Source organism: Perognathus longimembris, unplaced genomic scaffold (genome assembly GCF_023159225.1).
Source record: "Perognathus longimembris pacificus isolate PPM17 unplaced genomic scaffold, ASM2315922v1 HiC_scaffold_5261, whole genome shotgun sequence".
NCBI classification, from domain to species: Eukaryota; Metazoa; Chordata; class Mammalia; order Rodentia; family Heteromyidae; genus Perognathus; species Perognathus longimembris.
Window position 1 is genome coordinate 8781 of NW_025960669.1, and position 26212 is coordinate 34992.

Here is a 26212-nt window from a genome sequence, read left to right on the forward strand (position 1 = left end):
GGTAAGACAATGAAATACTGAATACTTGGGAAACCATCACACAGCTTTGTCAGAGCCTGACATTTTATCTTATTTCTTTTAGATGTATTTTTTATTGTAAAGGGATAAAAAGCCTTTCGTATGCATCAGAACATCAAGAGTTATTGTTAAAACAAAACAAACAAAAAAAAACAACCCCTAGGGACTGGGAATTTGGCCTAGTTGCAAGAGTGCTTGCCTCCTATCCGTGAAGCCCTGGGTTCGATTCCGCAGAAGTGGCGCTGTGGCTCAAGTGGCACAATGCTAGCCTAGAGCAAAAAGAACCCAGGGACAGTGCTCAGGCCCTGAGTCCAAGCCATAGGACTCGTAAAACAAAAAGAAAAGAAAACAAAAAACGAAGGTTAGGAACAGTAGTGGTTGACATATTCCTATCACCTGTAGGCATTGCTGTGCTCTGGTGAGAAAGGCATCCCCCTCTATGGCTTTTGCCACCCACATTTTACGACATCAGTCAATTCATAAAGCATCAAACCCATGTGAGGGACTTTCAAAAGCATCACGGTAAGGACAGAAACTACTACAGACTGTAGAAAATTGAACAGCTATTAGATGGTTGCTGGTTGGCACATGCCTGTAATTCCAGCTACTCCCGAGGCTGAGATCTGATGGATATTTATATTTGTGCTACTGCTAACATCAATCTCACAATAAAGATAAATATGGGAAAAACTAGATTAAAACAATTTTTATGCCTGTCCTGGAGCTTGAATTCTGGGCCTGGAAACTGTCTTCAAGCTTTTTTGTTCAAGGCTAGAACTGTACCATTTGAAGCACACCTCTACTTCTGACGTTGTGGTAGTTAATTGGAGATGGGAGTCTCAAGACTTTTCTGCCTGAACTGGCTTCAAACAAAGATACTTAGATCTCAGCCTCCGGAGGAGCTAGGATTACAGGCATGAGCTACCAGCATTGGGCTTGTATCTTGTTTTTCTTTACTTTTTCCATACTTAAACCTTTGTTGTGCAGATTTTCTCTTATTGAGTTTATGGATAGGATTACAGGGATGCGCCACCAGCACCAGGTGTGGTCAAATTCTTTTTGCCCTTTTTTGTTGTTGTTGTTGCCAGTCCTGGGCCTTGGACTCAGCGGCTGAGCACTGTCCCTGGCTTCCTTTTGCTCAAGGCTAGCACTCTGCCACTTCAGAGCCACAGCGCCACTTCTGGCCATTTTCTGTATATGTGGTGCTGGGGAATCGAACCCAGGGCTTCTTGTATACGAGGCGAGCACTCTTGCCACTAGGCCATATCCCCAGCCCTTTTTGCCCATTTTTTAAAAACTTATGGTGCTGGGGATGGAATCCAGTAGCTCATGAATGTTAGGCAAGTGCTCTACCACAAAGCCTGACTTACACGTATTTTACAGAAGATAATAATTTAATGAAAAAGATTACTTAATGGAGTAAATGAATATGATCAAAGTACCTTGTATGTATATATAGGAGTATAACAAAACCTATTATTCATAATAAGTATTACTAAAAATGATTATTATTTTGCCTGTCCTGGGGTTTGAACTCAAGGCCTGGGCACTGTCCCTGAACTTTTGCTCAAGCTTTTGCTTCTTTTGCTCAAGGCCAGCAGCACTCTACCACTTAAGCCACAGCGCCGCTTCTGGCATTTTCTGTTTATGTGGTGCTGAGGAATCGAACCCAGGCCTTCATGCATGCTAGGCAAGCACTCTACAGCTAAGCCACATTCCCAGCTCCAATAAAACCTCTTATTTTGTACAATTAGTATGCACTAATGAAAACAAAATAAAAGGATTCTTTGGGTTTTTTGGTATGAGACAGCATTTGGGTTTTACAGATGATACTAGGATTTTATTTATTCATAAGGCATGACTGAGTCTTGAAAGAAATCTGCTTATTTGTTCATTCATCCTTGTATTAATTCACAAAACTACTCAGTAACAAAATGTATTAAAGAATGTAACCTGAGCCCTGGAAAGGTAAAGCAAAATAATAAAGTTTTAGCATAAAAATACAAATCATGTTACTCTCTTTCATGCGACTTTTAGTTTTCTTTTTGGTGAGTCAAGGGGCTTGAACTCGGGGCCTGGGTGATGTTCCCGAGCTGTGTTTTGCTCAAGGCTAGTGCTCTGCTATTTTGAGCCACAGCACCATTTCCAGTTTTCTGGTGGTCAGTTGGAGATGAGTCCCATTGACTGTCCTGCCCAGGTGGGTTTGCACTTCGACCCTCAGATCTCAGCCTCCTGAGTAACTAGGATTACAGGCATGAGCCACCAGCGTCTGGCAGTATGGCTTCATCTTATGCTTCAACTTCCATTCCAACCTCACAGCCAGAAGGCACGGCCTGACTGATTCCTGCCTGTCTCCTACTGTATGTGCTCACTCTCCTCTGCCTTCACATTTCTTGAGCCTACCATCATCCTTCTGTGTCCATGGGGGTCTGATTCTAGGAGAATCCTCCTCCATGGGATTTATTTTATATACAAATCCCTTGTATCAAATGATATATTTGAATGTAATTTGAACACATCCTCCCATACACATTTGTGTGTGTGTGTGTGTGTGTGTGCTGGTACCTGGGCTTAAAATTGAGGGCCTTGTACTCTCACGAGGCCTTTTTGGTCATGGTTGGTGCTCTACTACTTGAGCCACCCCCTTCAGCCCTGCTTTTGGCTAATTATTTTGGGAATGGAATCTCCAGGACTTTTCTGTCTAGGCTGTCTGATTCATGATCCATTGGATGTGAGTCTACTCACTAGGCAGTACTACAGATGTGAGCCACTGGCGCCCAACCCCCTGAATAGTTTTGATTCAGTTGAGGAAGACTGTCTATGCAGAATCAGCTTCTACCTTAAGGAATATTTATTACTATCTTTTGCTCTGCATTTATGTGCTTTATTTTTTCTTAAAATCTGTAGTAATGAAGACGCTTCAGGCAATGACATGTGACATCTTTCATATTAATTCTTCTCTGCAGGGGATATTCTATCTCTCCACTACCTATCTGAAGTCAAATGCCACTCTCCAGAGATGTCTTCCCTGCCAACCATATCTAGACATTTTCTCCATAACGACATATCACTTTCCAAACTTCTCTTGCTCAGTTGTTTGCCTGTTCTTGTCTGTCTACCTTCTGTAGCATGCAAGGTCCAGGAGAGCAGGAACTTTGTCCCATTCACTCTTGTATCTCCAGTCGCTTCAGGAGTGCCTGATACATCTCAGGCATTTGGCAGTCCCTGTTCTGTTTCTGGGAGAGACCAAGTAAACTTATTGGTTCAAAGTTGCTGTTCAACAAACATTCCTTGCTTTTCTTTTTTTTTTTTGGCCAGTCCTGGGCCTTGGACTCAGGACCTGAGCACTGTCCCTGGCTTCTTCCCGCTCAAGGCTAGCACTCTGCCACTTGAGCCACAGCGCTGCTTCTGGCCGTTTTCTGTGTATGTGGTGCTGGGGAATCGAACCTAGGGCCTCGTGTATCCGAGACAGGCACTCTTGCCACTAGGCTATATCCCCAGCCCTCCTTGCTTTTCTTACCTCTTGAAGAAATGTGGGCACATTTGTAGCAATAGCTAATATTTCCAGGATGGTGGGTGTTTCGTTTTGATTCACATCTTTCTTAGGCTAATCAAAAGATGAATTTAAAGTTTGCTCTCGATTCCCAGTACCAATGAAATAACTAAGGTTTGGTGGATTCTCATTGCTCTTAATTTAGAACATTACTTATTAGTTGAATTTAGCCATAAAGTATTTAATATTGAACACAAAACAAAAAAGCGAAACAACATTAATTACTAATTTTTTCATCATTTATTTTTTTGTGCCAGTTCTGAGTCTTGAACTCAGGATGCTGTCTTTGAGGTTTCTTGCTCAGGCTAGCACTCTACCACTTGAGCCACCACTCCATTTCTGGCCTATTGGTTATTATTTGGAGTTAAGACTCCTATGGACTTTCCTCCCCAGGGTGGCTTTGATCCATAATGCTCATGTCTCAGCTTCCTGAGTAGCTAGGATTATAGGCATGAGCCACCAGTGCTCACTACTAAATATTCTTATTTAAATATTGGCTATAATAATATAAAGTATAAGAGTAATCTTGTGGCAGATCTTGTATAGCTGATCCTTATGTAAATGTCTTGACAACATAGCTTTATAGTTGGTGAGAGTATGTGTGTGTATGTTTTGTACAACTGTGTATTGGGCTGTTACAAGCTAATTAACTTTCAGACGCATGTTCTATCATTCTTTTGGATGATGTAAAAAGTCTTATGTTGGTCAGAGTCTTAAAAAAATAAACCGACCAGGCACCTGTGGTTCATGTTTTTAATGCAAGCTACTCAGGAGGCTGAGATCTGAAAATTGAGGATTGATGCCAGCTTGGGCAGTAAAGTCTGTGAGACTCTTAACTTCAGTTAACCTCCAAAAAGCCTGAAGTGGAACAGTGGCTCGAGTGGTAGAGTGCTAGTATTAAGCACAAAAGCCCAGGGGCAGCACCTAGTCCCTGAGTTCAAGTCCCACAATGGTACATGTACACAAAAATAAACTTGCAAGTAAATAAATATATTTTCTTTAGGACATCTTGAAAAGGTCCTGGGCTGGGGATATGGCCTAGTGGCAAGAGTGCCTGCCTCATATACATGAAGCCCTGGGTTCAATTCCCCAGCACCACATATACAGAAAATGGCCAGAAGTGGTGCTGTGGTTCAAGTGGCAGAGTGCTAGCCTTGAGCAAAAAAGAAGCCAGGGACAGTGCTCAGGCCCTGAGTCCAAGCCCCAGGACTGGCCAAAGGGGAAAAAAAGAAAAAAAAAAAAAAGAAAAGAAAAGGTCCTGGGGCCAGGAATGTGCTTTTGTGGTAGAGTACTTGTCTAGTATGCACGAGGCCATGGGTTCAATTCCCTGGTACCACATAATTAAAAAGTAAATAACATTAATAATTAAAAAAACAAAAAGAAAGAAAGAAAGAAAGAAAATGTGCTACCTTGTGTATGCTCAGTCTCTAGGTATTTGTCCCCTAGCCACTGGCACCCGTATCTCCCCCAAACTCCCATTAGATTACAAGCATTTCTATTGGACTTTGATCCTTTTAAAGTGAGAGCAAAATTCAAATGAATTGATTTTTAAAGTTGTATTGTCATTTTAACCCCATACATGCTGTGGTTTTTAGAAACAGAAAGCCATACAACATAGAAAATTACTAAGAATACCATGAGAGGGCTGGGAATGTGGCTTAGTAGTAGAGTGCTTGCCTAGCATGCATGAAGCCCTGGTTCAACTCCTCAGTGCCACATAAACAGGAAAAGCCAGAAGTGGAGCTGTGGCTCAAGAGGTAGAGTGCTAGCTTGAGCAAAGGATGTTCAGGGACAGTGCCCAGGCATTGAGTTCAAGCCCCAGGACTGGAAAAAAAAATGCCATGAGAAATCATACATATACATCCTCACTGTATGGGAAAACATTTTCCCCACCTTTCCACCTCTCATTCTTCCTCCACTTAGAGAACTATGCAGATAATATGACATATATAGAATAATACTCTCTGCTGCTTCTGTAATGCTGTTTGTCCAAACTAAGTAGACCTCCTTCCACAGTAGATGATTTGATTCTCGACTGTGAACACTACTGTTACTGTTACTGTTAGAGTGTTGGGTTTAAGTTCCTTCTCCACTGACTACATGACATTGCATTATGACCTGGCTCTAAGTGCTTTTGTTTCCTTAAATGCAAATATGGTGATGATAATGTTATTTTCTCCATAGAGACATACATCTATCTGTGATCTTAAGAAAGTTGGTGGGGCTGGGGATAGGGCCTAGTGGCAACAGTGCTTGCCTTGTATACATGAGGCCCTGGGTTCCATTCCCCAGCACCACATATACAAAAAACGGCCAGAAGTGGCGCTGTGGCTCAAGTGGCAGAGTTCTAGCCTTGAGCAAAAAGAAGCCAGGGACAGTGCTCAGGCCCTGAGTTCAAGGCCCAGGACTGCCCCCCCCCCAAAAAAAAAGAAAGTTGGTGAAACTTAGTAAGCTTTTGTTTTGTGTTAGTCATTATTAACTTCTTGGTAACTTCAGAGTAACACTGGAGAAGTGTGTGTGCATGTGTTTGTGTGTTTGTGCACGTGTGTGTGCATGTGTTTGTGTGTGTGCGTGTGTGTATGTGCATGTGTGTGTCTGGGGGGGGGGTGTATGCACAGTACTGGGGCTTGAACTCTGACCTTGGACTCTCACTTTGCATTTTTTGCTTAAGGCTGGCTGACTACCACACCCCTTCTGGCTTTTTTCTGGCTAATTGGAGATAAGTTGAAATCCAAATTTAGAGCCATCCTTTTTATGCACAACCATGCACTTTCTCCGTTGAAGCTGGCATTTGCTTGTAGCAAATACGTGGTTTGTACTTCTTGTCGGGAAAGAGATGAACTGCCTTTTCAGGGAGGCTTGTCCTGGGCCTTTAAACAGTCTGCTTCCTGGGGCCACCTTTATATAAGACTTTAGTCCAACAACAACAACAAAAATCCCTGTTAATTATTAACCCTTGGTGTACTACCTGATACCGGACTCTACAGCTTGAGAACAGAGTGTTTTCTTCCTCACATTAAGCCTATTTATGAGTAGAGGAATGTAGCTATCAAGAGAATTTTAAAAAACCAAACACCTGCCAGACGTTTTCCTCTGGTATTTGGTGAAGAACGTTTGGTGCTGTGGCTGGCATGTCTACAATCTGAACCACTGGTGTAGATGTCCTTTGGGATTCCCGGTTTATTTTAGCATGGCTGAGCCCTCGCTGCACAGAATCCTTCTTCTGGTTATTTCTCTGGCAAAGTGTCTGGAAGGCACCAAACTTCTGTCACACCTTAAAAAATGTGGTGACCTGGAATGTGCAAGTAAGTCCACTTTTCTTCTCCTTTTAAATGAAGGCTCTGAAATCTCATACAAATGTTATTGCAGATAGGTGTGTTAAAAATAACACTTTTGAGAAAGCTTTGAATCCTGAAGTAGAGATTGATACAAAAAAAAGATTTTAGTGACAAAATATTTTGTGATTCTGTTTGAAACAAGTATAAAAGGACCAAAGACAAGGTTAATATAGAAATATATCAGAGGTTATGTTCCCTCTAAACCATAAGAATCAGTCTTCCTCCCACCCATTTTTAAAGAGAACTGGAACTGATTTCTTTAAATCAATTTCTTAAAATTCACTAAAACAAAAAGAAAGCAATTTTATTTTTTTTTTTTAGTTTTTTATTTTTTTTTGGCCAGTCCTGGGCCTTGGACTCAGGGCCTGAGCACTCTCCCTGGCTTCCTTTTGCTCAAGGCTAGCACTCTGCCACTTGAGCCACAATGCCACTTCTGGCCGTTTTCTGTATATGTGGTGCTGGGGAATCGAACCCAGGGCCTCATGTATACCAGGCAAGCTCTCTTGCCACTAGGCCATATCCCCAGCCCCAAAAAGCAATTTTAAAACAACAAAGAAAAGTTTCTTTTCTCCCTAGATCTTTGTGATTCTCATGAGTTTATAAAAAGTCTTCATTTCAAATTATCATGGTATATTTAGTGTCTTCATTTCAAAATATCATGGTTTATTTAGTCATTTCTGTGTCTTTAACTATGTGAAAATGCTAAAATAAGTGGATATAATTTTACGCCATGAAATATTAAACTTGATTTACCATGAAGAAAAATGGATTTCCATTTTAATCTTTGAGAATTTAGCTTTTTGGTACTGGAATTATTGTACAAAATAGTTGCATCTCAATATATTAAAGTTATAAATATGTTACATTCTAGTATGTGAATTATTTCTAATTTTGTGTCATTCAAACAAAAATGTGAAATATGGTCGATACATACACAATTTCCAACTAACATACTTACAAGTGAAGATTTGTCTTAATTTGTTGTATATGTATAATATGCAGAGATGGTATTTTACAGTAGTAATTCCTTCATCTCATATTTTAGAATTCTTACTGCCTGACACGAAAAGAGAACATGCAAGTGTCTAGTAACTGTATAATGTTTTAACTGTCATTGCATAACAATCACAGCGTTTTACTTTTACACATGTAGTATCATTTGAGCACCGCTATGATGATTATTATCTGAGTTTTTGAATTGGAGGGTGGACCCTCGCATGGTCGATGGGATTCATTCATGGTTACTGAAGGTGCTTGGTCTAGGGGAGTGGTGGGTTCTGTGTCCGATGCACTTAATGGTGATAACTCAGATCACCACGAAGCAGAGCACAGTGGTGCACATGAAGGGCCCCAGGTCAAGTGGACATTGGGAGAAGGCTGGGATGACGAAAGCCTCAAGGAGGAAACAGGACATGAGCTTGGCATGAAGAGAGACGGGGCTTTCTAGGCTGAGGAAAGCAGGAGGAAACGCTTAGCAGACAGGACTTTGTTCTGCAAATCTTCAGTACAAACCTGGCTCCACTCTCTCACCTAAGCTAACAGGCTCATTTGTGGCTGGAGATGGATTCTTTTCCTTAGATTATTGCAATGTCTGGAAATAACAATACATAACATAACAGTACAAGAAAGTAAAAAGTTCCCTTGGCTACAGATTGAAGAATGAGGGTGACATATTCCAGAGATGACAGATTTACTAGCTTACTTAGAGTCTCCCCTGCCCCTGCCCCATCTGTGTAAAGGAATAGAAGGAGGTTCTTTTAAAATCGTTTATGGATATTCTTGAATACTGAGCTCTGCGCTTCATTCTGTTCCCATCGTGAAGTTCATGTAGCTTTTTGAGAATGTAAAGAACGTCAAGAAATAGGCATTTCAAAATATGTAGGGTGTGGGGCTGGGAGTGTGGCTTAGTGGTAGAGTGCTGGCCTACGGAGTTTGATTGCTCCATACCACATCAACAGGAAAAGCCACTGTGGCTCAAGTGGTAGAGTGCTAGCCTAGAGCAAAAGAAACTCAGTTGACAGTGCTCAGGCCTGGAGTTCAAGCCCAGCACTGGAAAACAAAATGTAGGATGCATTAAAGGAAGGGAAATGGGAGAAGAGGCAGGCAGAGTAGTACATGTGTATAATCCCAGAATTTGGGAGGCAGAGACAGGGAAATCTCTAGTTTAAGGCCAGCCTGGGCGATTCTCGTTAAATAAAAAGTAGTTCAAAAGAGGAACAATAACATTTTAATTTGAAGTATGTATGTTTTTCTTTACACATGTACATAGTTTTACTCAGCAGAGTCTTAGCCATGAAAGATTTCACAGGACCTGATTGTCGATACCTGAACTTCACTGAGGGAGAAGAAATATCTGTTTATATTAAACTTTCGGGAGAGAGAGAAGATTTGTGGGCAGGAAGTGTAAGTATTTCGTCGTAAGAATTAGATGTAGAAAAAAAATGACCAACTTGCCCAAGGATATCTGCTTTTCCTTTCTAAAAGAACTAAGAATTTCAAAGGACTGTACAAGAGCGAAGAGACCTTACACAGACAATAGTGATTCCAAAATTCCTGTGAAAAAAGCTTTGAGAAAAGTTTCCTTGAGATAGAGGAAAAAAGGGAATACCTTAAACTTATTTTTTACACATCATACATACTTTTTTTTTTTTAAGTGGGGCTTGAAATCAGGGCCCAGAACTCTCTCAGGGCATGTAGCTCATGGCTGGTGCTCTACCGCTTGAGCCATACCTGTAGTCTGACTTTTGGCTGTTTAAACTCTTTTGCTCAGATTGGCTACAAACCTCAATCGTCTAGTCTCAGAGTCCTGAGTAGGATTACAAGTGTGAGCACCTGGTACCTGGTTTGCATTTATGATTGTGTGTATGTGTGTGTGTGAGAGAGAGAGAGAGAGAGAGTGAGAGAGAGACAAAAAGAGAGAGAGATCCATCAGTACTCAGAGAATTTATGATTCTTTGAGCTTAAGTTTTTTATTTATTTGGAGATACTTTAGAGGTACTTAGATAGATTATGTGGTGGGACCCAGCCATATCTTCGGAAGTTTTAGTTAATATTTTTTAAGGGCTGGATTGTTTTTGAAAAGATCATCAGAAAAGTTGGTAGCCTAGAGAAGTGAAGTATTTAAACTGTTTATAGAAAACCAACTATCAATTGGGAGACCCTTTTACTTGGCCCAAATTCCTAGTCTATCGAGATACCTGGAAGAATGAATTCTCTTTCAGATTATACAATAGAGGAAACTTGTGATTAATGTTTTCAGTTGAAAATGGCGTATATCATTGCTTGTATTATTATGCTTCATGATAACAGTCTACATTAAGTGATTTACTCTCAAACTGAACAGGCAGGACCAACATCATCTCCACATTGCAAACACACCAACTTCTCCCTTCTGGGATTTTTGATCCTTGTTTGGAGAAGCAAATTCTATCTGAAGCTGGTGGCTGAACTTTTGCCTGGCCAGACCTGCCCTGTTTTGCAGTGCCCAGCATTCCTTACAACTTATGAGGACTTACAAATGCCTATATATTGAAGTCATTGGAAGAATATAACGCAGGTATAAGAAATAACATAATAGGTGTCCTAAGAGGCAAAGAAAGCATTCTTCCTGGTTTATTAAGAGAGAAAATACTAGAATGGCTGTGCACTGGTAGCTCATGATTGTAACCCTAACTACTCAGGAAGCTGAGATATGAGGATTGAAGTTTGAAGCCAGCTTGGGCAAAAAAGTCCATGAGACTTTTATCTCCAATTAATGACTAAAAAGCCAGAAGTGGAGCTGTGGCTCAAGTGGTAGAGGGCTAGCCTGGGCAAAAATGCTCAGTGACAGCACCTAGAATGTAATTTCAAGCCCTAGGTCTGGCACAAAGAAAAACAAAGAATGTCTTACATGCTCTTGATCCGGGTTAATATAATTAGTTTTACTAACTTAGGTTCAGGAAGATTGACTAGCACTGAATCTTCCCTTAAGGACTTGTGGACCTTTGCAATCTTGATGAATTCATTTGTGAGTCTTTAGTGTTAAAAGCTCTTACCTGATTGTGACAGTTTGGAAATGTCACATAGATTACAGCTCCATGTAGGCTATCATCCCATTCCTTGTTTGGTATCTTAAGTCTATTAGTATAAATTTTAAGAACACATGGGCAAAGAAGATCATTAAAGAAGATGTGTGTGTGTGTGTGTGTGTGTGTGTATGTGTGTGTGTGTGTGTGTGTGTGTGTGATACTTTACATTCTGACGTTTAGGGTTTTTTTGTCTGTTTGTTTGTTTTTTTGGCGAGTGCTGGGCCTTGGACTCAGGTGTCAGTGCTGTCCCTGGCTTCTTTTTGCTCAAGGCTAGCACTGTGCCACTTGAGCCGCAGCGCCACTCCTGGCCATTTGATGTATATGTGGTGCTGCGGAATTGACCCCAGGACCTCATGTATAAGAGGTGAGCACTCTTGCCACTAGGCCATATCCCCAGCCCACATTCCAAAGTTTAATTTAAAATTGTGTCATTTTATAGTTTAGCTCATTGTACCCTTAAATTATTGTTTTTTTTAAATAATAAAAGCATGTTCCTACCCATGTTTGTTCTTTTGTTTTCCTGCTTTTCTTTTCTATCTTTTTTTTTCTTTCTTTTTGGGGCTAGAACTCAAGGCCCAGGCACGGTCACTGAGTCTCTGAGCTCTTGAGCTACCTCTTCAGCTTTTTCTGGGAAGTTTTATAGGAGGTGAAAGTCTCACGGACTTTCCTGCATGGACTGGCTTCAAACTATGATCCTCAGATCTCAGCCTCCTCAGTAGCTAGGATTACAGGCATGAGCCACAAGTTACTGGACTCACTTTCTTTAGATGGCAATTGATTGCCAATTAATGTTTTGTGACTTGATATAGATGAAAGTTATCATCACAGGGATAAATTGAGCTTAGTAATCGTTGTTTGACCAGTCTTCTTTGATAATCTCATTTCTTTGTTTTGATAGAAAGGAAAAGACTTTGGATTTTTCCCCAGAGATGCAGTCCAGGAACAAGAGGTGTTCATACATGAAGAAGCTGAAATATCAGCTAAAGTGAGTCAACTCATTCTCAGCTGTGAACTAAATGGAACTTTCTTGACTAAGTGTCCATTGATTGTGTACCATGTACAATTGATGTGTAAAATAGTTGGCCTGAGGACTTTTTTCATTTTTGAAATGTTTTAAAGATGAAAATTATAAAATTTTAAATTGTTATTATAAAGGTGATGTACAAAGGGGTTACAGTTATGTAAGTCAGGTGAGTACATTTCTTTTTGGACAGTGGAGGACTTGTTCTTGGAATAATTTATGTGACTAAGATGGTAAGATGGAACTGATTACAGTTAAGGATTTTACTTTTTGAACAATTAACAGACAGTTGAATGGATACTAGGATGGACTGAGTTCAAGCCTGACTCAACGACTCACTGTACAAGTGGCACTATGTGCCTTAATTTTGCCATCTGTAAAATGGAAATGATGGCTGTAATATAGTGTCACTTCAAATTTACTGAGGAAAACATGAGTATACAAAAAGTACATAGAGTTGCACTTAGTAAGCACTATGTGAGTGTCAGGTATAATTACGAACACCATTGTCCTACTAGGGTTGAAGCTTATTCCTACAACACTCCCTAGATCTCATGTTTATATATCCTTTATAGGGCTTGAATTCAGGTTCTTGTGCTTTTGCTTGGCTTTTTCTGCTCAACGTCAGTGCTCTATCACTTGAGCCATACCTCCACTTCTGGCTTTTTGCTGTGTAATTGGAAATAAAAGTCTCAGCGATTGGTCTGCCTCAATTGACTTTGAGCTATGATTCTCAGCTTTCATCCTCTTGAGAAACCAGGACCAGTGTCTGGCTGGAGTTTTTTTGTTATTGTTTTTGCCAGTCCTGGGGCTTGAACTCAGGGCCTGAGCACGTCCCTGGCTTCTTTTTGCTCAAGGCAACCACTGTACCACTTGAGCCACAGCACCACTTCCAGCTTTTTCTATGTATGTGGTACTGAGGAATCGAACCCAAGGCTTCATGTATACGAGGTGAGCACTTTACCACTAGGCCATAATCCCAGTCCCTGGCTGGAGTTTCATAATCTTAATAATGTTAAACTTGATAATAAGAACAGGAATTAAAAAACAACTGACTTATGAGCTAGAGGAATAGTTCCTCTAGCAGGGAGCTATTTAACTCCCTTGAATGAAACTTTTGGTCCCACTGGAAAAAAAAGGTAACTTTTTAATGTATACACTTGTATGGAGCCAAGCTCAGAGAGACAAATGGCATATGTTTTCTCTCATATTGAGAAGGTAGACCTAGATATGATAAATTATACAGGACTGTAGGCATTCACACGCAGTGAGACCAAATGAGAGAGGAATACAAAGGGGCAATACCTATGTGCATCTCATCATACAAAATAATATTTATCAAAATGAACTCTAAGAGATGGAAACAAGAGGTTTTGTTCTTTTGCTTTCTTTTCTTTTTTGGTATTGTTCATTTATCTGTTTTGGAGGAGGGGAGGAGGGTACAGAAATCATGGGACAAAGAATCAACAAATGCAGCAGTGATACTCACTAGACACGTTGTTGACAATGAGCTATTCAACTTGTGGGTGAGGATGGGAGGGAAAAACTGGGAGAGAGTGAGGGAAAGGGTGGCATTGTCCAAAAAGAAATGTACTCAATACCTGACTTATGTGACTGTAACTCCTCTGTATATCAGCTGTATAACAACTCTAAAAAAACGTGATCAGGGGCTGGGGATATAGCCTAGTGGCAAGAGTGCCTGCCTCGGATACACGAGGCCCTAGGTTCGATTCCCCAGCACCACATATACAGAAAACTGCCAGAAGTGGCGCTGTGGCTCAAGTGGCAGAGTGCTAGCCTTGAGCGGGAAGAAGCCAGGGCCAGTGCTCAGGCCCTGAGTCCAAGGCCCAGGACTGGCAAAAAAAAAAAAAAAAAAAAAAAAAAAAAACGTGATCAGTCAGTTGAATTCAGATTCCACGTTAAGCCAATTGACCACAAATGACCTCAGCATGAAGTGAGCTTATTTAGTTAAGTTCAATTATCTATTGTCTGGCTCTTCCCAACACACACTTTGGGATCAACTACCAGCTGTCTGTTTCCTGTAGAATAACTGGTCCTCTCAGTTCTGTCTCTATAATATACCTGTAGGTAAACTGTCTTCTCGAATGGTAGCCCGAGTCCCACTGATTATAATACTGCAATAGACTGCCAACTGCTCTGCTTGCTTAAAATTTGCCATCTTTCAAGCCATTCTCCAAAAGCAGTGGATCTTGGAAAAACAAAACCAAAAAAAATTCAGGCCATTAAATCCCTTCTTGGCTTTTCCCCTGGACCTGGTGCAATGCCCTTCATCCTTCTGGCCTCCCAGGTCTGGATCAGCTTCCCCTGCTCGTGCTTCTCCTTTCGCTCCCGGCCGCTGCCTCAGAACCATCTCCCTTTTTCACCAGACAAACTGGCCTTTGCACTCTCTTTCTTCTTCCTGTTAGAACGCTTTCTCTGCATTCTTCACTTCCCTAGGCTTTTTTTCCCCTTCTTCAGGTTGTGGGGCTTGCACTCATGGCTTGGGTGCTGCCCCTGAGCTTGTTTGCTCAAGGCTAGCATACTACCGCTTTGAGTCACAGTGCCACTTTCAGTGTTTGAGTGGTTAATTGGAGATAAGAGTCACATGGGTACTTTTCTGCCAGGGTTGGCTTTGAACTGCGATCCTTAGAGCTCAGCCTCCTTTTGTTTTTTTTGCTTTTGTTTGGAGACAGAGTCACTCTATATAGGACACAGGCCTCGAAGTCATGATTCTTGTGTCCCCATCTTCCAAGTGCTGGAATTATAGGCATGCATTACCATTCTTGGATTCCTTCCTTTCTTTCTTTTCTTTTTTTTTCCAGTTCTGGGGCTTGGACTCAGGGCCTGAGCACTGTCCCTGGTTTCTTTTTGCTCAAGGCTAGCACTCTGCCACTTGAGCCACAGCGTCACTTCTGGCTTTTTCTGTGTATGTGGTGCTGAGGAGTCGAACCCAGGGCTTCATGCATGCAAGGCAAGCACTCTACCGCTAAACCACATTCCCAGCCTCCTGGTTCTTTCTTTTTTAAAATTTATTTTTATTTTTCAACTTTTATTGTAACGTGTTGTAGAAAGGGGTTGCAGTTATACAAGAAAGGCAATGAGGACATTTCTTGTCCAACACTGTTACCCCCTCTCGTTTTTCTCTGGCTTTCTCTGCCCCCCACCTGTCTCTCCCCCTCCTTTCTTATCCCTTAGTCCACAGCTTCGATATTATTCTCTCTCAGGAAATGTTAGGCATAATAAGTTATTTATTTGCCTGGATGAGGTAATGTTTAATATCAGTATTAAAATTCACTAAATTTGTCCCCAAATCACTAAATTTGTCCTCGAATCACTAAATTAGATACAGTAATTACATGCAGTTTTTTTTTTCTGTGCTAATTCCTCCATAGAGCTGCAGGAAAAAAAAGTATGCTGAGTTTTCAAACCAAATGTATGTTTGGTTTTTTTTTTGTTTTTTTTTTTTTGCCAGTCCTGGAGCTTAGACTCTGGGCCTGAGCACTGTCCCTGGCTTCTTTTTGCTCAAGGCTAGCACACTGCCACTTGAGCCACAGTGCCACTTCTGGCCATTTTCTGTATATGTGGTGCTGGGGAATCGAACCCAGGGCCTCATGTATATGAGGCAGGCACTCTTGCCACTAGGCCATATCCCCAGCCCCTCAAACCAAATGTAAAGACATATATATATGTGTGTGTGTGTGTGTGTGTGTGTGTGTGTGTGTGTGTGTGTGTGTGTGTATGATATATATATGTAAAAAAAAATATATATATATATATATATCATATGGCTCAGATCTTGGAGCACTTGCCTAGCAAGCACAAAGACCTGAGTTCAAGGCTCAGTATTGCTAAAAAAAAAAATTAACAGTTAAAAAAAGCAAAAAATAATACCCATAGAAAGTCCTCCGTGATGTTTCTAAAGGAATTACTGATGATCATGAACCTGCTTATATAATAGCAGGATGCATTCATTCCCTCTGGTATTTCTGGTATTCCCCTGGCATTTCTCTTTAGGTCCCACTTCCTAACACTGTTGCTTTGGGGGTTGAATTTCCAGTACAGCCATGGGAGGACCACATGCAGATCATAATCCTTGAGTCCACTCAGAATACTCGTAGGAAGTGCAAGGTTATATGAACACGTATGTCTGGCCATCAGCGTTTATGTACAAGATCAAAGCATTGATACTCTCTGATTCTGAGCTATGTAATAATAAGTCATACACAAAAGGATGTTTATCATTACGTTTCTACATTCACTCCTAGAATTCGGTTCTAATATGTATTTGTAATATGTATTTCAGTTGTAAATGTATTTAAGATGAGACGATCTGGTTTCAGCTTTTGTTCTGTGGCTGAGCTGGTTGTGTCATCTTAAGAAAATCATTGTCATCCACTTTGAATGGTTTGGGGAGAAACCATGGTTGAGTACATTTATGTTTTTTTTTTCTTTCAGGAATCTGACTTTCTTTGTCTTCATGGAGAGAGCTATATATTTGAAAGTGAAGATAGTGAGTTAAACAGCGGCAATGGTGAAAAAATGTATTCATATAAAGAAGATGGAGACCAAAAATATAGTACATTTGCAAGTGGTTTCCTAAGACAGTCTGGATTTTATGAAACTTCTGCAAGTACTGTACTTCCAGACCAATTTGTAGCATCAGAGGCTCCTGGAAAAATCCCAAGTGCCAGTGAGCCAAGAGATTGGGAAGAAGTGGCAGCTGGAAGGGGGCAGGACCAGATTGCAGAAGTGGAAGGTGTCGTGACCTCCTCCACCCTGCCTGAAGGAAGAGAACAGTTTGGACTGGGAGAAGAACAAATTGAAGACAAGGCTTTTGAACCAGTTATTGAATCTGTACATGAAAACTCTTTTCAAAGTAGAAAATTAGCAGTGGAAGATGGAAACGATCTGGAGGAATCACACAATGCTGAGTCCCAAACAGAACATGCCTCAGAACCTGAATCTGAATTGGATTCAGAGCCACCCCATCTCGTTTCAATGACACAGGAAGACTCAGAACAAGCTGCAGAGCTAGAGCACACTCTCAAATCTCAAGCCACTGGCTGGTTTGGTGGTGGATTTACAAGTTATTTAGGTTTTGGAGAGGAGAGTACAGAACTTGAGTTATTGTCCAAAGAAAGCCATCCACTACTCCAAGATATTCCTGATGCTAAATCATCAGAGGAAGATGCCACTGTTCCATGGACAGAAATAACAACAGGGAAAGAGGACACAATCATGAACGACAGCTCCACTCAAAAGTCAAGTTGGTTTGATTTTGGTTTTGGCATGCTAGGCTTTGTATATGCTGATGAAGAGAAAATGATAACAGATGATGGACAAAACAGTGATAGTGGGCTAGATAAACACAAACATCCTCCAGCCAGTGATTCTGAGCCTGATAAAGAACAGGAAATAAACATAATCAAAGTGATGGAAGCAGAAGATCAAATACACAAGGAAGGAGTCTTAGAGGAAACAGATGATTCTGATGACACACTATATTTGAAGAAAATCTTACATAATTTTGATAACCCCTGGAGGTTCCAGAACACTCCAGAGAAGCAGAATTGCCATATTCAAATCAGATACTGGATGAAAATAATAAAGGTGAAAATGATGGAATGCAAGAGTCTTCAATTGAAAATCATGCCACAGATGACACGGAAGAATCCATGCTACTGAGAAGCAGTCACCGTTGGTCAGGTTGGTATGAAAAGATTTAGAATTTATTTGTTGACATAATGAAAACATTTGAAAATTATTATTCTAAAGGTGACATACATAGGAGTTAAAGTGATATGTCCCATGAAGATTCCATTTCTTTTGCGGCACTGTCACCCCTTCCTTCCCTCCCAGTTTTCCCCTCCCACCCACATAGTTCATTTTCAACACATGAGAAAAGTTGAGAAATTCCACATTTCCTAAACTCTCCTTAGCCCATAACAACCATCGTTCTATCAGTTTCTAGTTGGCTCTGGAACATAAATTGTAATTTTATTGTGTGAGCCCATACTGGGACTTGATTAGCTTTTTTATTTAAGGCTTGGTAATCTACCGCTGAGCTATAGCTCCACTTCTGGCTTTTTTGGCGATTAATTGAAGATGAGGGTCAGGTCCAGGTTAGTTTTAACCATGATTTTGTGTGTGTGTGTGTGTGTGTGTGTGTGTGTGTGTGTGTGTGACAGAGAGAGAGAGAGAGAGAGTCTTGCTGTGTAGTCCAAGTTGGCCTCAAAGTTGAGATATGATTCCCGCTTGAGTCTTCCAATGCTGGATTGTAGGTATGTATCGCCATACATTGCCTCTGAAAATTTTTAATTTGAGGCTTGCATTTATGCTTTACTTTTCATATGGAGCACTACAATAACAAGGCTTTTAAGTATACAAGGTAGTAGGGATTTCAAGCAAGACTAAGGTAAAAGGTTTTCAGCTTTCCTCAAGTCTCTTAGTTCTGAGATTTTTACCAGAAGGCGGTAGAAGAAAGTGAACATCAGAGGACACTTCTATTTCTAAATGTCCAGAAAATTTAGCAACTTTGGATTCAACACATGTGGATCAGACATGCACAGTGGTGCACAGCTGGAATGCCAGCAATTGGGAAGCAAGAGGATCACGAGTTGTAAAACAGCTTGGATTACAAAGCAAAAGTCTTAACTAAAACCCAAACAACCCAGGCATTGGAAGCTCACCCCATAATCTTAGCCACTCAGGAGGCTGGGCGAAGCCAGTCCAAGCAGGTTAAAGTCAGTGAGGTCCATCAAAAAGCCAGATATGGTGCTGTGGCTTAAGTAGTGGAGGGTCAAGTATCCCGAGTAAAGAAGCTAAGAAACAGACCAGAACGAATAATAAATAAGTAAAAACAAAACAAAATGAAACAAAAACAGCCGCTCTGATCCACATCCAAATAAAAAGAGAAAAACACTAGGATTGTAAACTGTGTGGAACTTTTACTTGGCTTCTGCACATCTCCATACTGAGGTGTCTATGATGGATAGATGTGAAATTTAGCAAATATTGACTAATAATACAGCAACAATTGGGCTGTAGAATGACAGCAAATGTTTCATAAGAGGCCAAGAACAGTGCAAACTCTGAAGGAAACCCATTTCCATTAGAACCAGTTGATTTTCTGAACTGGCCAGAACTGCGTATCACACCTTACCATTCCCCCAAATGTGAACTCTGCATTTCACCAACATCCTCCCTCTTCCAGCATGTGGACATTTAGATTCCAATCCTTTTCCAAATGAGAAAGGTGGATGACAACAAACAGCAGAGATTATTAAAGGCTAGTTGAAAGGAGATTCTCATGTTCCAAAGTTTTGACATTCTAAAGGAATGTTTGGTTTTCACATTCAGTCTGGAAACAAAACAAAACAAAATCTGGTTTGATTAGTCAATTCAAAACCAAGCTGACTCTGAGATCTGAGGATTGCAATTTGAAGCCAGTCAAGTCAGCCCTGGCAAACAAATCTGAGAGACTCTTATCTCCAGTTAATAGGTAAAATGCTGCAAGTAGAGCACTAACTGGAAAGAACACATTTTGGACTTACTTTGTGTCATTGTTTTACACAACCCAGTCTCGTTAATTAGTAACTAACACGGTGTCCTCTAAAATATATGACATCTGTTAATGTAAGTGATCAGAATTCCTCTAAATCAGATCAGACACCATTTTTTTGGGGGGGTGGCTGGATAGGGTTAGTTATGATGTTTGAATTCAGGGCTTAAACACTGCCCCTGAGCCTTTTCTTTTTTTTCCCCCAGTCCTAGGGCTTGAACTCAAGGCCTGAGCACTATTCCTGGCTTCTTTTTTTTCTCAAGGCTAGCACTCTACCTCTTGAGCCACAGCACCACTACTGGCTTTTTCCGTTTAAGTGGTGCTGAGGAATGAGGGCTTCATGCATGCTGGGCGACCAGTCTACTGCTAAGCCACATTCCCAGCCCCTGAGCTTGATTTTTAGCTCAAGGCCAGCACTCTGCCACTGTGATCCACAGTACCACTTTGTTGTTGCTTCTTTTTTTTTTTTTTTGCCAGTCCTAGGCTTGGACTCAGCACTGTCCCTGGCTTCTTTTCTCAAGGCTAGCACTCTGCCACTTGAGCCATAGCGCCACTTCTGGCCATTTTCTATATATGTTGTGCTGGGGAATCGAACCCAGGGCTTCATGTGTACGAGGCAAGCACTCTTGACACTAAGCCATATCCCCAACCCCTGCTTTTTGTTTTTGGTGGTTAAATGGAGGTAAAAGTCTCATGGGCTTTCCTGCCTGAACTGCTTTGAAACCCAGTCCTCAAATTTCAGCCTCCTGAGTAGCTAGGATTACAGCTATGAGCCACCAGTGCCCAGGGTTGGGTTTTTTTTTTTTTCTTTTCTTTTCTTTTCTGCTCTGGCCCTGTGCACTGTCCCTGAGCTTTTGTGCTCAAGGCCAGCACACTACCAGTTGAGCCACAGCTCTACTTCTGGCTTCTTTTTTGTTTTTGTAGTTCAGTGGAGTTAAGAATCTCATGGACTTTCCTGCCAGGCTGGGTTTGATCTCAGCCTTCTCTTGAGGCAAGCACTCTACCACTAGGCCATATTCCCAGCCCATCAGCCTTCTCTTGAGTAGTTAAGATTACAAGCACAAGCCCCAGGTGCTCAGCTGGTTCTCCCCTCCCTTCCCCTCCCCTCCTCCTTCCTTCCTCTCATCCATCTTTCTTTCTTTCTTTCCCTCTCTCCCTCCCTCCTTTACTTCCAGCCTTCTTTCCTTTTGTTCTATACTGGACTCCAATTGGGTATCTGATGCTTGCTTTCTTCACTCATTGGCTGGCCACTATGACCTGAGGCATGCCCCCCACCCCCACTGTCTCTTTTAATGTACTTTCTCAATGGTGTGATTTGATAGAGTAAATAATGATATAATAAATGGACATGGCATGAACAGGGAAGCCAAGGCTTGAATGTGAAATTAGTGAACCTGTAAGACAACAGAAAAAGGAAAATGCATGACGCTTGATTGGCGCCTTTTCATTACCATGTTTAGGATGTTTCAAACATCCTAAAGAGACAGGCGCCTTCCTGTGCCAATAGCATATAAAGTTTCTTCAGTAGTGGAGTGAATCTTCTACCTCTGTAGCAATCCCGTGAGACTTTGGAGTGATAATTGTTTTTATATTCTCTAGTGCAAGAGGCAGACATGCATGCTACAGGGGACTAGCTTTTGGAACCTGGAGATTAACTGCTGTAAGTTCTAGGATTGCTTTTCTTTGTCAAACTTTGTAATACAAAACTTTCCTGCCTGAGCTGGCTGGGCATGGGGATCCTCGGATCTCAGCCTCTTGAATAGCTAGGATTGCAGGCACAATCCACTGGCACTCAGCTTATTTTTGAGACAGGGTCCTGTAATGTAGCCTAGGCTGGTTTTCAATACACAACCCTCTTGCCTCATCCTCAGGATTGATGGGATTACTGTTGTGCACCACCATCTCCAGTTTATTATTTTTATTTAAATCATGGTTTTTAAGATTAAAAAGTGAAAAATTGAATACAATGGAGTTTTTTTTCCCCATCTTGCTCAAGGCTAGCACCCTACCACTTGAGCCACAGTGTCAATTCTGGCTTTTTCTGTTTATGTGGTCCTGAGGAATTGAACCCAGGGCTTCATGCATGCTACGCTTTCTGTTTATGTGGTCCTGAGGAATTGAACCCAGGGCTTCATGCATGTTACGCAAGCACTCTACCACTAAGCTACCTCCTCAGCAATTGTACAGCTTTTATAATTCTTTCTTGGCCAAGGAATAAAGGCGAGGCTAGGTTGTAGGTTGAATAAAGGTCCCTCCATGGTGCCAGGGTCTGGACTTTGCATGGTGTGATTCTGTATACTCTGTGTGGAAAATGACCTATGGAACCTGTGGGTAATGATAGGAGAGGTAACTGGGGGAAAGCCAAAGAAGGGGTGACATTGTCCCAAATAAGAAATTACCTGACTTATGAAATGGCAACCCCTCTGTACAAAATGTTAATAACAATAAAATTACAAACACACACACACACACACACACACACACACACACACGCGACTTTGCAGATGTGCTTAAGGATCCTGAGCTCAAGAGATGTAGGCTACAAATGTAGGAGGCTTCTAGAAAAGGCAAGGATAGGCAAAATATTTTCCTTTAGAGTTCCAGTAGGAATGTGGTCCGGTACATTTGGATTTTTATGTGCACACTTGTAATATATATATATATACACATACATACATACACACACACACACACACACACACACATATTTCTACAAACCATGCCAGCAAGCTTGTGGTAATTTATTGCACCACAACAGAAACAAATGCTGGCTACCCTTAAGCTGTTGTGCATTCTTCCTCACAGAGGAAGACAAAAGTTCAAGAACGACCTCTGAGAAAAATAAAGGGATGCCCATATAAAGCAAGTATTTTCACAAAGACATATCTATCTATCTATCTATCTATCTATCTATCTATCTATCTATTTATATTTATTTATTTACTATCTCTGAAATAGACTTACCTGAGAGAATACCTGAAAAAACACATGGCCAAACCTCATCTTGTAAAAATGCTGAACAACTAACATCATTGGGAGACCTTGAAGTGTCTGAGCAGGGGGAAACAGATACATCTGTGGAAAACTTTATCCAAAGCAGCCAGGTGGCTTCCCTTGATAATGCTTTATCTTTGCAAAACCACATTCTCCAGAAAGGTAATAATGGGGTATTCCTTCTCCAATTCACCACTTAAGGAAGAAATGCACTCAAATTTACATAGCAAACTTTAACTTATTGTTTTTTTTTCTTTTTTTGGTTAATCAACAGATGATGTTACAGGGTTTCGGGTTCTGAAGTACTTATTTCAAATTGACATTTACAATCTCATGAATTCTGCATTTTCATCAGTTATCATGTTGCTAGAAAGGGTAAGCTGGCTTTACAATTTTGTTTAGCAATAATTTTACTTGTTTTATTAAGTAGAAGAGTGATTTCAACATATGCTTGTGTAGATTTATCCTATATAAACTTCTTACAATATTGGTTTCTCTTTGAAATCTTACATGCACACAGTTTCTTTCTTTCTCTTTCTTTCTGTCTCTCTCTCTCTTTCTTTCTTTCTTTCTTTTCTTTCCAGTTCTGGGCCATGGACTCAGGGCCTGAGCACTGTCCCTGCCTTCCTTTTGCGCAAGGCTAGCACTCTGCCACTTGGGCCACAGCATCACTTCCGGCTGTTTTCTATATGTGATGCTGGGGAATCAAACCCAGGGCTTCATGTATACAAGGCAAGTTCTCTTGTCACTAGGCCATATTCCCAGCCCACACACAGTTTCTTTTCTTTTTCTTTTCTTTTTTTTTTTTTTTTTGGCCAGTCCTTGGCCTTGGACTCAGGGCCTGAGCACTGTCCCTGGCTACTTTTTGCTCAAGGCTAGCACTCTGCCACTTGAGCCACAGCGCCACTTCTGGCTTTTTTCTGTGTATGTGTTGCTGAGGAATCGAACCCAGGGCTTCATGCATGCTAGGCATGCACTCTACTATTAAGCCAGATTGCCAGCCCCAACATAATGTCCTATAACTATCACTGATGCATTGGTTTGTCCTTTGTCTTTTATAATGGAGAATTTCACAACAAAAATAAACCACAGGGGCTGGGATTACGGCCCCAGTGGTAAAGTGCTTGCCTTGTATACATGAAGCCCCGGGTTCCATTCCTCAGCACCACATGTATATAGAAAAAGCCGGAAGTGGGGCTGTGGCTCAAGTGGTAGAGTGCTCGCGTTGAACAAAAAGATGCCAGGGACAGTGCTCAGGCCCTGAGTTCAAGCCGCAGGATTGGCCACAAAAACCAAACAAAAATAAACCACATTTCTGTGAACTAGCTCTTTAACAAAGACTCAGTAAGAATAAGGGCTAAGATGCTGTATCATCTATTGTTATATTAAAGTTTCTTTTGAAATAGGAGATTAAAACAACTGCCACCTTGTTTACTCATAATTCTGAATCTGGAGATAAAATTCAAGCTGAGAACTGAGGAGCCTAGAAGCAATCATACCACAGTAACACTGAACACAGGCATTGGTTTGTGTTTTGAGACTATGTAGAGCATGCTAGTCCTAAACTCATGCTATCTACTCTTCTGGCTTCAAACCTGTCATTCTCCTGCTGGAATTCCAAGTGGATGCCATAATATCCAGTCATACTTTGTTATTGTTATTTGTTTTTGGTTTCTTAGGCCAATGCTGGGGCTTTAAATCAAGAGTCCTATGTTCTCCTTAGGCTTTCTTGTTCATGGTGAGTGGTCTACTGTTGAGCTACACCTCTAGTCCAGCTTTTTGCTTCTTCATTGAAGATGGGGTCTCACTGGCTTTGAACCACCAACTTCCAGCTACTCAGGCTCTTGAGTAGCTAGGACTATCGCCTAAGTCACTGGAATCTAGATCACATATTGGATTTTAAACATCATTCTTCCCTAAGAAACAAAGGCTCCTTGGAGAAATGATAGATCTCTTAGCAGGCACAGAGAAGTACTAGATAAACAAAGTACCTTTTTTTTTTTTTTGGCCAGTCCTGGGCCTTGGACTCAGGGCCTGAGCACCTTCCCTGGCTTCCTCCTGCTCAAGGCTAGCACTCTGCCGCCTGAGCCACAGCGCCCCTTCTGGCCGTTTTCCATATATGTGGTGCTGGGGAATCAAACCCAGAGCTTCATGTGTAGGAGGCAAGCACTCTTGCCACTAGGCCATATTCCCAGCTAAACAAAGTATCTTGTGATACCAGGAAGTCAGGCAGGAGAGGAAAACAAGCTGCCAAAAAGTGACCTTTAAAGGACTCACTGGATCCCCTGGTTGCAAAGTTGTAGCTCATTAGAAAATATATCAGCAAGTCTATACTCCAGTGGAATTAATTAGTATGTGGTAGAAAAAAACAAACAGCTTTTCACTACTGAATAATTCAAATGAACAAATTTGAGAACTTTTGAAAATGAAATAACTATTAGGCAAACACAACAGAAACAATAGCTACACATTAACAGCCATCATGACAAGCTAAATCAGTGGGACAATATTATTACAAACAGTATCCCGGGGCTGGGAATATAGCCTAGTGGCAAGAGTGCTTGACTTGTATACATGAAGCCCTAGGTTCCATTCCTCAGCACCACATAGATAGAAAGGGCCAGAAGTGGTGGTTTGGTCAAGTGGCAGAGTGCTAGCCTTGAGCAAAAAGGAACCCAGGGACAGTGCTCAGGCTCTGAGTTCAAGGCCCAGAACTGGCAAAAACAAATCAATCAATCAATTAAAGAAAGAAAGAAAAAAAAAAGAAAATGACAATCATATTAAAAAAAAGAAAGAAAAAGAAACAGTACCCACACAAAGTTTCAAAGTAGCTGCCCACTGGAAAGAAATGTACACTAGTTTTACAAAGGTCCGTCCCCTCCCCACCCCTTCTTTCCTTCCTCCCTTCCTTGTAGTTACTGGCACCTGAAATAACGGCCTCAAGTTCTCCCTCTTTCACTCAGGTTGGTGCTCTACCACTTAAGCCATTCTGTCTTTTTGCTGGTTACTGGAGGATAAGAAATTCATGGACTGTTCTCCCTGGGATGGCTTTGAACCACATTCATCAGATATCAGTCTCCTGAGTAGCTAGGATTTGAGGTGAGAGCCGCCAGCTAAGATTTATAAACTTCTTGAAAGGCTGAAATGATAATGAAATATCAAAAATTAAAAAGTTACATTAAAAGTATGGCTCGAACAGTAGAAAGCTTTGGCTAGCACATAGAAGGCCCTGAACACAATTTCCAATATCACCACACACACAAAAAAAAAAAAAAAGAAAAAAGAAAAGAAAAGAATGCGGCAAGGTATATGGCCTAGTGGTAAAGTGCTCGCCCCGTATACATGAAGCCCTGGGTTTGATTCCTCAGCACCACATGTATATAGAAAAAGCCGGAAGTGGTGCTGTGGCTCAAGTGGCAGAGTGCTAGCCTTGAGCAAAAAGAAGCCAGGGGGACAGTGCTCAGGCCCTGAGTCCAAGCTCCCAGACTGGCAAAGAAACTAAAACAAAACCGAGAAAACCAAACATAAGGGGTGGACACGTGGCTTAGCGGTAGAGCGCTTGCCAAGCATGCATGAAACCTGGGTTCAGCTATGGAGGGAATGAAACCTATCCAAGCCATAGTATGCCTTATTTTGCAAGTTCCTCTTTCTGAAAGCTTA

At 41.3% G+C, this 26212-nt stretch overlaps 1 protein-coding gene across 1 annotated transcript in view; it reads left to right on the forward strand.

Annotated features, from left to right (window-relative positions):
* Positions 1–6503: 6503 nt before the first annotated feature.
* The window catches only part of LOC125345058 (melanoma inhibitory activity protein 2-like), a 33696-nt gene continuing 13987 nt past the window's right edge, over positions 6504–26212 (forward strand). Inside the window, 8 exon segments of the mRNA XM_048337308.1 lie at positions 6504–6876; positions 9179–9312; positions 11875–11961; positions 16453–17557; positions 17560–17703; positions 22517–22714; positions 22827–22945; positions 22948–23097. Coding sequence (XP_048193265.1) covers positions 6762–6876; positions 9179–9312; positions 11875–11961; positions 16453–17557; positions 17560–17703; positions 22517–22714; positions 22827–22945; positions 22948–23097 — 2052 coding nt within the window. The 5' untranslated portion in view covers positions 6504–6761.